Raw genomic sequence first — 13,422 nt, forward strand, 5'->3', positions numbered from 1 at the left:
ATGGTAGTCTGATGGTTCAGCAGTTACAGACGCAAGCGTGCGAAACGCGCAGGCAAACGCTGGTCACTGAAGTGTGGAAAGAGAGATATGAGAAGCTTTCGACATCAGAAAGTTGGGCAAATAACTATGTGTGCGCCCAACTCCATCTCGCCAATAAGGAACATGAATTTTGAAATTTATCTCTAAAGATACCCCGCTGAGCACGTGTTGACATGCTAAGATGGAGCGGGAGAAGGGGGGGGGGGGGGGGACTGTCGCTATATTTTTTTTACCTCTGAATTATTTGTTTTTTACACATGTGTAGCAGCGATCTGGCAGAATTAATTTGCAGTGAACTTCAGTTGCCAGTGCAGCGTTGTCCTCTGCGTGTATTTTTTTTTCTCGTGGCCGCGTCTATGCCTGCTCGAACCATCACGCTATCCTCATGCACCAACTGGCCCAGAAAACCACCCTAATAAACTTACTCTACCAGCGTTGGATAAGATTGTCGCCTCAGCATTAACACCCGTTTTCAGTACAACGTTCGGTTTACCGTGCCTGCGTAACCTTTTAATTTACCCGCTTTTAACTGCGCACTTTCGAATAGGTCATTTTCATTTACGCTTCAATCTCCCACCACATAACGCGTTGAGGCCATTCTTCACAATAGCGCTGTTTGTACGTCATTAAAGCGATTCCACAAATGCACTTGCCATGATACGTTTTAATCAAGAATGTGTGTCAACAAAGCACTCTTTCGAGAAGGTTGTTGAGGGAAGCTAGGACAACGTTGTCCCTGGCTCCCACACAATGCCTTAGGCAGCTGATACTGAGGAAGTACGATCGTAAGTGTTATTTGTAGTTGTGCTACTAATGAACTACGCATCCAAAGTGCCTAAAGACATTGCAGAAGAGGTAGTGCGGTGCTCACGTCTACACGTATGCCGTTCACTTCGAAGTACTGGCCGGGCGGCCTGTCGGAGGGCACGTATCTGAAGAACTCGATATCGTCCTTGTACCACTTCACAGAGTAGAGCAGGTCGCCCTCGAGGTCGTAGGCGCACTTTAGGAGCGCCTCGCGACCCACGCTCACACGCTGAGGCACGTCCAGTGACACGATGCGCAAGCCAAGGATACCTGAAAAGTAAGAAGCACAGACGTGTCAATTCTTGTTTTCTTTTTCTTTTCTTTTTCTGTGCAGAGAATGATCGTAAAACCACGACTTCGATGGCGGAAATAAAGATGATAAACACTAGCGACCCCTTAGCTCTTAGAACAGCCACAAGAGAACATATTTCTCGTCGCTCATCATTCCCTGCCATCTACTACACTTCATTTTCGATTTAAGCTGCCATGCTGCTTTTGTAGAAGCAAATCTGTCGAAATGCAGAGAATCAAGAAAGATCGAATGGACCATACACTTCGACTAGGAGTCGCAAGGAGCTTCCAAGGTGGACTAAGTTAAAGCGGCTGTAAAAGTTCTGTCGACCTGCCTGGTACATCTTATCTTTGCGAAGGCTTGTAGGCTCCGTAAACTAGTATGAAATTACTCAAAAATTGTGCTAGTTACTCATATTTCGCTCGCATATAACGTAAATTATATCAGTTGTACGATAAATGAAACTACGCCGCCTGCATCTTCTTTTCATTCCATAGCTTGAACCATACCTTGAGAAGCAAACACATATAAAGTTCGGTTTAGGTGGCGTATAATCAAAAAAAAAAAAAGTGAACACATAGCTTTGTCTGTCATTTGTCTTTGACTGTCGAGCAATACCTACCCAAAATGAAACGCTCCCAACTCTCCCAAACTGCTACACTTGTCAAGTACGTCGAAGCACAAAGATCATTCATGGTATTTTCTTTTATGCCATTTCCCACCCATAGGTCTTCAAACTTACAAGCACGCGTTGAAATGTTTGTTTATCTAGTTACATGGTTCCAGTCCCACACCGATTGTTGAAAGTTATCGAAAAGGCCGTCGTGTTTAGTTGGGAAAAGGCCCTTCATGCATTCTTTTTTGGTTGAATCCGTCATGCAAGCATACTACAAATAGAATCAACCAAATAAGATGATGAATGTGCGAATGTGCACCAACACGCGAAGACGAAATTAGCTGATGTTGCGTGTCGTAGTTATGTGACAACGGTTGCTGCTTACTTTGAATTATGTTTTGCTTATGTTGACATCCTGTGAAACCATGGCGGAGCGCACTGCCAAGTTCTGGCGAAATACTGGTAAACGAACCAGTGTTTTGCCAGTCTTTCGTCGTTGCTTTGGAAGACGGCGTTGTCTCTATTTTTCATTTATAATTCCTATTGTTTCTTTCCTGACAGTGCTGATTACTACCTTGAGTCAGCTCGTCCTTAACTTGCGGCTTCCAGATAATGTCAACCCTTCCGTTTCATATTAACACACGTGCAACCAATATAAACTCCATTACAAGGGAACATGTTACTGCCATTCTAGGCTATGTAACCACTTTGAGCACGAAATTGAGCCTCGATTATATCGATCGGTCAAGAACTATCAGCAGCTCCCGCATGTTACGATCATTAGTGACTGTGATAGTGCAGTTACACGGAACTTACCATTCGGCGTGCATCTTTTTTATTCAAGTAGACTGCTTTAGATAAATGTTACAACTTCCCATGCAAAATAACTTCGATGCATTCTTCTCCGCTAGAGCAATATCAGCGTATAAAAATAGTTATTCAAATGTCTTACACGTTGCTCATAACATGCGCCAGTTGGATATAACGCATAACCACACTGATTAGCGATAACGAAGTTGGTCATTGAATCACACTGCAGAAAAACGCTCATAGTCCGCATTTGTCTTCTTTTCTTTGAGCTCTTTCGTGGATAAATTTGCAAATCTGGATAACTTCATTCTTGCGCTTCGTTGAAAAATACTGTAACATATATTTTTGTAGTGTTTGCACACAGTGTTCTCTTATTTTATCCTGCCGCAGGCGTGTCTGACGCTCAATTATGATGATTTCGTCAGATGGAAGGGGCCGCTACACGGCAGACAAACTCAACGTCCTGAGCCAAACTTACAACTCAAGCTTTCTCGATGGACGGTCACCTAACAACCCTTCTTTCCGTCGTAAAAGCGCCATAATCCGAACAGCTAAACCTAGTATTTGTAGCGCGAACAGTCCCTATATGTCGATGACTCCTTTGTTTCCAGCGTGAATAGCCGAAGTTGCGTGTTTTCTTTTTGCTTTTTTTTTTGTCGAAGGACAAGAAAACTCGCTTCTTGCTACCCTACGGGAATTAGCATACCTATTCTATTCTTTAGCGGCAGCGCAAAGCTCCGCCAACTTGGCCGAGACCTGCCGGGACCAGTGAAGGTGCGTGAAGCCAGAAAGATGACGAATGGAAGGGATACGTGTTTCAACGCCCTCAATCTTTCTCTTCAACGCAATCAGCTATGCTTCGCTAGCAGTATTTCTTTTATGTCTTTTGCATCACCGTCGACCGCTATTTTAGCCTCACTAGCCGCATTGTGCTAACTGATGTGGGTGAAACAAAAAAAAAAAACTACACGTGAATGAACACAAAAACCTTGAAGTACCTAGCCGGCGATCTCGTCTCACCCGTACCCTGTTTGAAAATCAGTCAGCCCTCATTATGCGAGCGTTGTACTATATAGATAATACGGGAAAAAAAAGAAAATGTGCCAGTACTTTCGTCAGTATACCCCCTGCGATTTATGCGCCAAAGATTGTATACGAAAAACAAAGTTAGGCATCGTATTTCTCGATGGGATGCAAATGCGCAGCCAAATGTCATTCTTCAAAAGGCACACTTCCATACGCACAGCGACACCGCCTGCTCGACAAATATGAGGTCCACGATGAAAATCTTCGAGAACAAGTGGCTCACAGTAAGGCTGGCGATATGTCAATAAAGTATACCATATTCCTTATCTCTTAAGCTGTACATACGGAGAGGTATATTGCAAGGAGGCATGCCTCTCGCCGTTTTCCTAAACTGACGACAATATGGCCAACGATGAGCATACGGCTGCCAACTGGTCAATATGTTATTCATTTCAGCGCTCTTATCCTGCCTCACCACTGCTCATTCGGGAAGTTATTTCGCTCCAGCTTGAAGTCAGCAGTTGCTGTTGCGCTACACAAATGTAACGAGGTTCGCGTGCACTTCATAGATTATCTGTTTGTAAAGCGTGCTTTTCTGAAGGACAGATTAGTAGGACGGCAAAGCCAATAAAGAAATCATAATTTCCGAATTTCTGTTTTCTTTGTTTTTTTATTTTTGTTTCATTAGCACGCTCAGTACTCACATGTTATGAAAAAAAAAGGTGTCTGTGAAGAAAACATTTTATTGAAATACATTTTACGATAAAATATTATTTTAATGATTCACTTAGTGTCACTGAAAAAAATATTAAAGAGTTATAAGACAGACACTTGCCTACGCCATAAGCCAGATATGAAGTGTATGTACAAAAAGCAAAACAATGGCATTGCACTTGTATTTTAATGCTGAGCTGAAAAAAAAATATTTGCGAAAGTTAACATTGAGTAAACTGGTAAAAATCTTGCAATCCTACGCGTGCGATATTCCTGTCGCACATAAAGCGCTGACAGAATAAATCACTTGCAGAACCAACAATGTGTGTCTCGAATTAGTGTAAAAAATCACCCCCGCCAACTTTGTTGAGGTTCTTCACCACCACTCTTGCGGTCTCTTCACTTCTATCGGCCTTTCGTGCCAGAGTAACTGTCCTCAGAATTAGCGAGATTACATTTTGCAGATTTCCTTTTCCGAAATTAAGCAAAGCTACAGTGCAGGTAACTCCGCACGCCTGCCAAGCTGACCGTCGCTTCGACTCTACTGTTTTTTTTTCTCATTTGTCACTTACATGTATAGAAGGCAAGGATGTACATACAGGAGACGTGACACGGCGCCCGCGCACAGCATATTGGCGGCGGCAGCAGTGCCGATGAAAACAAGATTTAAACAGGCTCTACCAAAATACGAATGCGCAGCAAAACAGGAACAAATGGAAAGGATATAGAAATAAATAGGCGAGAAAAGCAGGAAAAGCAGAAAAAAAAAGCGCTTAGAGAGATCCATGAGCAGGGATCGAACTCTATTTTGTCGAATCCCTACGGTGTCGACCGGAACATAGGTTTGCGCCCTGCTGCAGACGGCTTTCTTGTTCACACCCACGCACGAAATACTAGTGAGGGTAGTCCAAACCGTAGAGAGCGTCGGGGTAGGGGTGTATGTGTGGGAGATGAACGGATTGCGAAACGTCTTTTAAGGGAAGGGCGCACGGTGCTGTGCCGCAGGTCTTCCCGGAAAAGAAAACGGGATGGTCAGCATTCAATGCGAAAAAGAAAAGCAGAGAGAAAGAAGGCCTAAAGGAGAATGCAGCCATCTTAGGTAAGACGACTGCTGACGTGCCACGTATGTACGTACAAGCAGGTATTGTTGCCCCCTCCCGCACCCCACCCAGCAGGACTCCCCCTACATCCTCTGTTCGTGACTGCAACCACGGGAGGACGCACCACGATAAAACGGGTAAAAAAAGGCGCAAAGCAAAATCAGTGTTGCAGTTAGAAGGCCATTTATTTCCAGCGTCTCCTTTCGTATATTGGCTTCTCTTCGCAGCTTGCTCTCTTCGTTACCACCCCACTAGCCTTTCCTCGAGAGACCCGACCTTCTGCCGTATGAGAAGGGGCGAATGTTTTCGGCAAGTTTAACACATGTTTATGAGCGAGCCGCTTCAACGACACTCGTGGGATGCAGAGGGGCTGACAAAACGAGAAAAGTTATGGGCGAGACGCAGTGAAACAGAAGCTATGGGGCCACAGTCCAACAGGGTTTCCAGCCGGTGCGAATGAGCGCAATAGATAAGTGTCCCCTTTTTTTTCCCCTTTTGTTCGTTGCTCGCCACTGCACACAAGCACATCCACAACTTTAACAAATGCTCCTTCCGCTTGCCTATATTTTTTTGTCGAACCTAATCTCGCAATTCATTCTGTTCGTCTTTATTCATTTCATTTAAAAGCGTAATTCGAGGTAGTAGCTTGCGAAATGTGATGCAGTAATTATAGAAGAAAAAAAAACATATCTGCGGGAATCACATTGAGATATAAATAAAAATAAAAGCAATAACCAGCATTACAAACAAAACATTGATTTAAAAATACCAGAATGTAACACAGAGAACCAGTGTGAGCTCCGGAAGTGTTCATATAAATAAAATTCCCAAAACTGATTTCACTTGTTCCTCTCACGGTGAACAAAACTTTAAACCTCCAATTGAAGTCCCTATTATGTCGACATGCATTTCGTTGGCTGCAGTCCTACATTTTTCTTGATGTCGAGAGTAAAATACACTGCCAGAATTTTAACGATGAATTCGCGACCAGAAGATAAAGGATGTACCCGCATAATTTCTTTTTAGCTATGCCTATTTTCGTTTAGAAAAGAGGAAGGCGGCTGAAAATGTCTTCCCGTTTTCTTACTGCGCCTTCTTTCTTATTTATTTGCATGATCTAGTTTCAGCCTATTCATACCGTAAACAGTCCCAAGTTAAGCAAGAACTATCAGTAGAAACAACAGCAAGCTGGGATCACCAAAGCCGCGGAGAACTATGGAGGTTTTCGAGGATTCGACGAGAAAAAATGTTACTGTGCCGCCTGCGAATAGGAGTTTCAATCCCAAACGCATTCACATTCCTAATTGGAATGGCGGACAGTGTCAATTGCAGCCCACGTGGTGTCGAAGAAACGACAAAACATCTCCTGCATGACTGTCCTACATACGAAAATGAGAGGAGTGCCCTTCGGACAGCTCTAGGCCACTTAGATGACAGGCCTTTTACAAAGGAGAAGATCTTGGGCCGGCGGCCTCATGCGTCTGCTACGTGCAAAACCATGGAGGCGCTGCTGCGTTTCTTGAAATGCACCAACCTGTATGACCGCCTACGCCTGACTCAGTGATGAACGCTTGTGTGTGCAACTGCACCAAGTGTGAACTTCTCTATTCCTTCTCCTCTTTCAATCGCCTTTACCCCTTCCCCGGTGCAGCGAAGCCTACCGGGCTCAGCCCGGTTAACCTCTATGCCTTTCCCTTATGGATTCTCTCTCTCTCGGCACAGTTTAACATCTCACAGTAATAATCTGGTTAAACAGATTACATAATATAAAAATATATAGACCATTATTTTATACTAATGATATATTACTGGTCAATAATAATATAAATAAGTAAAGTAATAAGATAATCGGCGAAGCTTTAGTTTTCATTGACAGAAACACGGACAACCAACTTTATTTGATCGTGAGGAGCTACTGTCAGGAGCTCCTAACGGGAGGCCGTTGTAACCGCTTGCCGCGGGCACATAGAGGACAGAACGCCGTGACGCTCCACTCTTTGCTGGGCCCTTTCGATAGCCTGGGCTTGCTTTCGGAGTACCGCGCTTCTGATGGCCTCCTCCCCTTCTGCTTCGCTGGAGAGAAGGCCCTTAGGCAACGCGGGACATCGCCAGAGCATGTGAGCCATAGAGCAAAAGGTTTCACTGCAGTCGAGACAACCAAGGTCCACATCCAAGTATATCCTACTGAGGAAGCCCCGCGACGAGAAAGATCCCGTCTGCAATATTCTTAGACTAGCTGACTGATTTCTACTGAGCTTCGGGTGAGGCAGAAGATGAACTCTCCTGCCAAGTTGGTAATGTTTAGTATTTTTATTGAATGTGAGATGCGGATCGTTCTGCTTAGTCCTTTCTTGCCCCTCCGGAGCCTCCAGACCGTCGCGGCGCGTGAGTTTTCGAGCACGGTCGTGGGCCAACTCGTTGAGGTTCAGGAATCCGTCGAGAACCTTCGTCCTCATGTGTGCGGGGGAACCACGTGATATAATGAGAACCGGGGCAACCCCTTTTCTCTAGTACAGAACCCGCCTCTCGAACGAGGTTACCCGATTCAAAAGCTCTGATTGCGTCTCTCGAGTCGGTGTAAATGTGGAAGCGCTCTGTGTTACACAAGCCCAGCGCAACCGCGATTTGCTCTGTGCCGTCTGTAACTGACAACGCGAACATTCTCCTGTTCCCGTACTGTGGCGCATCGACAAAGACCGTGGAGTCTGTCATCGTTAACATTCTTCATCATGGCTCGTGCACGGGCTTTACGTCTACCCTCGTTATGCTCTGGATGTACTTTTCGTGAGAAGGACCTCACTAGGTAGATCGCCCTCGTTTCCCATGTCAGTGTTATCCGCCGGTCCTCCGTTATTCAGGAGCCATGCCAACCTCGTCAAGGATTCGCCTGCTAGCCTTGGTCGACGATAGCCTAACCAGCTGGACAGTGACCTGCGTCTCTATGATCTAGTCTATGCTATTGTGTATTTCGAGTTGATCTAGCCTGTCGGGGCTCGTGACAATTCCTGCTTAACAGCTCAGTATAATGCATCGACTTCATCAGTCGTATACCTGAAGCCACTCGCATTCGAATCTGTCTTCACAAAGAGACCAAACCAGCGATGTGCGTCAGTATTATTATTTGTTTCGAAAACATATGTACCTATGACAGGAAAGGGAAAGCGAGGAGTAGGCTAGAAACTGTTACCGGATTCGACACCACTCTTGTCTGCTCTTCAGAAAGGAGGGGACAAAAACACAAATGGAAGTAGGAGAGCAAACGCGAAAGAGAGAGCAAGATGTTAAGTCTCAACGAATAAAGTAGAAAACACAGTGCAGGTCACACACAGCAGGGCCAGTCACCGCAGATCACGCTACTACAGAATGCTAAATAGTTGAAATAGTGTCTGAGCTACAAAGGTAAGCTTTCGCCCACAGAAATAATGCGCCGGCAAAGTCCGACGTTTAGGTGAAGAATAGAGTAAGGTTGAGATGAAGAATACTCAGATATCTTGCATGCGACAAATTACTAACGGCGTTCTAATGTTTCACGGCATCGAGAATAAAGCGGTCGCCTTTCACTAATTTGTGCCACTGCCGCTTTCCTGACAAAAACTAAACAACAGCTTTAAACAGCACGACACAGGACACAACAAAAAAAAGCATAGCATGAAGCGCTGACTGTGGATGGAGCTCCGGGTGTTTCGTTGTGCCGCGTGTCGCGCTGTTTAAAGCTTTCGTTAGCGAGATGCGTTAACCCGCCTAAATTAACACCCTGTTAACCTGAACAATGCCACGTAAACTGCTCAAAACACTCCACTGCGGAATCGGACACCTTCTCTTTTTTCGCATTCATGGTACTCAGTGAGGCACGATTGTTTTCCTCATGCGACATAGTAAATGCGAGGTCAGGCGAATGCGAAAAAAAACATAATGGAATAATACTTGACGTCCGTTCAGTCAGCTGTGTTCTGTTTTCTACAAACGCGAGCACAGCCTATTGTCGGTTTATTTTCCTGCGTGAGTGCGGCATTTGCCCCGTGCGAGGAGCGACAAGCACGCGCTCATTGAATTCATCAGGAAGGTTAACTTCACCTCAATTGTCAATTAAAACCTCTCGTACAATTTATAAACCAACACCTATCTGTACTCGTGCTAAGCACAGTCCGTGGCGCTAACCAGTTCGAGTAGTTGAGGCTTCTTTTCTTTCTTTAAACATTCGCCAAGAAAGAAAACAAAAAGATGCTCGAAACTTGCCCAAACAATACGCGACACTAAACTAGGCATGTCACGCTCCCTATTAAATCTACGCGTCATGTACCGGAAGGTGTAGGGTTAAAACACGAAAACATTTACTTCGTGGTCAGGTGTATGCTTGAGAGGGGGATATGGAGCGCTGGGCTCACGAAAACACCGAAACAAAAAAAAAAAGGCAGCTAATTGTATTTGGTCCACAGCCAGCTTTCGTCCTTTGGCGCGGGATAATTACAGCCGCGAATGAGTTAGGGCGGCCGGCCACACACGTTCACTTTTCTTTAATTTATTCTCCATAATGCCCATCACGAACTTGCCAAAGCAGTTAATGTTTCTTCTTTTTTAACGTTGACGTCGTTGACCATTGTTCCCTTATTTATCTTCTTTTTTGGAGTGCGCTAAAAGCCTGTTGGAGAGATTTTTCGCGTTATTATTATTTTTATTAGGACCGACTGCGCCCACTCGCTCAAGGGTTCTAGAAAACGAGCTTCGCGTAGCGCTAGCGCGCGAATTGAAGCAGCTCTCTCTCTCTCCTCACGCTCTCCGCGTTGATAGCGTAAATGGAAAAGTTTAGCCGACGCCGAAGACCCATCTCGTTTCTTTAGTGCAAAACTTTCCCCTGCTTTCCTCACCCCCCTCCCTCCCTCACCTTCGCATCACTGTCTCTCGCCCCGTCCAAACGCAATCACCTGGTCACGCTTACATAACAATGCATCCCCGTTGAATGCGGGACACGGCGTCCGCGCGTGCAAACGGCTGTTGCGTTTCGCCTGCGACACGTGGTTTTGCCGGCGCGACTGCGGCGGGGCGGCGGACATTTTGGCCCGATCGTCGTCGCCGCAACACTCATCGCCAGGTGTTTCCAGGCGCGTCTGCGGCGATGCGACCGCCTAGGGATCTCGTTCCAGTCATTGTGCCCGAAACAGGCGATGCCAAAGCAGGGATCTCATTCCAGTTATTGGGCCCGAAACAGGCGATGCCAAAGCAGGGATCTCGTTCCAGTCATTGTGCCCGAAACAGGCGATGCCAAAGCAGGGACCATCTTCTCGTTACAGTCATTGTGTCCGACCGGCAGCGCCACGACAGGGTGCTACGAGATCGTGCGCAGCGCCACGACGGGGTGCTACGAGATCGTGCGCAGCGCCACGACAGGGTGCTACGAGATCGTGCGCAGCGCCACGACAGTGTGCGTCACCATTAGCCCATTGTACATTCACGTGCTCGTCTTTTGAGGGGTTCCTTCTTGCCCTCAACTGCGAGAGTATAAAAACAGCTGCCCCCGGACGCCAAAAAGAGGGCTCCGATTTCTTCTGTTGAGTGAAGTGCTCTCCCGTCTCTCTACTTCGGTCAACCTGACCGCCAACTCTTTGCGATGTTAAAATAAACAAGTTGTTTCGTTGTTACCAGTCGACTCATGCTTTGCCGGGACCTTCGGATGCTTCCAGTTGTACCCCAGGCCGCCAGGCCAACGCTACCCTTGGGGCTTGCGACCCAGGTACAACCACGGGCGTCAGCGCCGAGTTCCCAACAGATCGTACCAGCAGTCAGATCCAAATATCTGGTTGCCAGCGGTGAGATCGCCTCCGACTTCAAACAACTGTCTGCCAGCGGCGAGATCGCGACAACGGAGGCCAGCAGCAAAGAGATGCAGTTGACTGTATGCTGAGCAGCTCAACGACGATCCGGGAGCAGTGCAACGAGCCCTGTGTGACGACTGGTTGCCTGCAGCGGAACGACTGCGCGGAATTCCTGCCTGCGAGGTTTGGTGAGTGCGGGACTTTCTTCTTCTGAGCTTTGCCAGGCTTTTGTTAGTGTTAGAAACAGAGCTGGTAATTGTGGTTGTCGTTGCTGCCGGGTTAATTTGCGGCAAGACAATAGTAAGCAGTAGAGAAAGCAGCATTCAGAGCAGCCATGGATTTGAAGTCGTTGCGCAAACCGAAATTGTTGGAGCTTGCAAGAGAGTTGGGTCTGGATGTCTCAGACAAACTCAGAAAACCAGAACTGCTAAAGGCTATTCTTGAGTTAGAGGCTGAGGATGACGAGCTGTCGGAATGCCTTGAGACTATTGAAGAGAGGGAGACTGCAAAAGAAAAAGAAGAGTGTGAACGTAAAGAACAGAAAGAGCGAGAGCAACAAGAGCGTGACCGTCAACACGCTTTGGAAATGAAGCGTCTTGAGGTAGAGATGGAACGCGCTCGTAATGGAAGTCAGGCACACGGTGCAGGAGAACGCGTATTGTTCAAAATGACTGACCTGATGCGGCCGTTTAAGCTTGGAGAGGACATTGGTTTGTTCCTGGTTAACTTTGAGCGAACGTGCGAGAAGCAGGGGTTCTCTCGGGAAACGTGGCCACAGCGCTTGCTCACTTTGTTACCCGGCGAGGCGGCCGACGTAGTCGCTCGCTTGGATAGAGAGGAGGCAGAGGATTTCGACAAAGTAAAATCGAGTCTGCTAAAAAAGTACCGGCTGTCTGCGGAGGCGTTCCGTCGGAAGTTTCGGGAAAATGAGAAAGGCAAAAGTGAGTCATATACAGAGTTTGCGTATAGGCTTATGTCGAACATGCAGGAGTGGCTCAAAGAAGAGAAAGCGTTTGGTGACCACGATAAAGTTCTGCAGTGCTTCGGGCTAGAACAGTTTTATAGTCGGTTACCGGAGAACGTGCGATACTGGGTCTTGGATAGGCCAGACGTGAGTACGGTGGCTAGAGCCGCTGAGCTAGCCGAGGAGTTTGTGACGCGTCGAGCTCGCGGAGCTAAGGACGGTCAAAAGGGTGAATTTGGCTCCAAGTCTGAGAGGCCAAGGTTCACGCCCATGAGATTTAAGGGGGACACGCGTAGTGAGGATGCGAGTGAAAGCAATCCGACCAAACGTAAAGAGACGGCAGCCGAAGCCGAACGCAGAAAGCGGTTCGAGATGAGGCGAGCGGGCGTTTGTTATACGTGCCAGAAGCCGGGTCACTTTTCGGCGCAGTGTCCGGAAACAACACCAAAAGTTGTGTTTTTTTCAATAGGCAGCACTGACGAGAACATGAAGCTTCTTGAGCCTTACATGCGAGACCTCCTCGTAAACGGGAAAGAGTGCCGAGTGCTTCGCGATTCCGCAGCTACGATGGATGTAGTTCACCCGTCTTACGTAGAACCCCATATGTTCACGGGCGAGTGCGCGTGGATCAAGCAAGCCGTGGAAGCTCATAGCGTGTGTCTGCCGGTAGCAAAAGTGCTTATTGAAGGACCTTTCGGAGCGCTTGAGACGGAGGCGGCAGTGTCATCTATGCTGCCACCCCAGTACCCGTACCTATTTTCAAACAGGTCCGATCACCTCCTGCGCGAGAAGGGGCTTTTGTTTGGTGAAGCTAGTGTTCAGGCCTTAACCAGATCGAAGGTTCGGGAGCTCGCTGCAAAGGCGGTAGTTGCGGGGCCGACGTTATCAAACAACGAAAAAGGGTCAGAGGCGCAGCAAGCTGATATTCAGAGCACGCCCGAACAGAATAGAATTGAGTCTGTAGCGTTGAAGGCGCCAGATACTGGAGAGGAAAATCCCGACGCGGGAAAGTTAGAAGAGCTATCTACTGATTTGCTCATCGCGCCTACGTCAGACGGACTTGATAGGTTGCTAAAAGTCAGCCGGACGGCTTTGATAGCCGAGCAAAAAAAGGATGGCAGCCTGGAAAACGTGCGCTGCAATGTCAAAGAAGGTATCGCCAGGAAAACTGCGCGTTTTGTGGAAAGAGGTGGAGTCCTGTACCGGAAGTATCTAGACCGCCGAGGAGTGGAGTTCGATCAGCT

The 13,422-nt window shown here is 47.0% G+C and overlaps 1 protein-coding gene across 1 annotated transcript in view; it reads right to left on the reverse strand.

Annotated features, from left to right (window-relative positions):
* Positions 1-13,422, reverse strand: part of LOC142582938 (uncharacterized) — an 87,833-nt gene that overhangs the window by 8,974 nt on the left and 65,437 nt on the right. Inside the window, exon 2 of the mRNA XM_075693085.1 lies at positions 911-1,116. Coding sequence (XP_075549200.1) covers positions 911-1,116 — 206 coding nt within the window. The remainder of the gene's footprint in view (positions 1-910; positions 1,117-13,422) is intronic.

The sequence above is a fragment of the Dermacentor variabilis genome, chromosome 5 (genome assembly GCF_050947875.1).
Source record: "Dermacentor variabilis isolate Ectoservices chromosome 5, ASM5094787v1, whole genome shotgun sequence".
NCBI lineage: Eukaryota > Metazoa > Arthropoda > Arachnida > Ixodida > Ixodidae > Dermacentor > Dermacentor variabilis.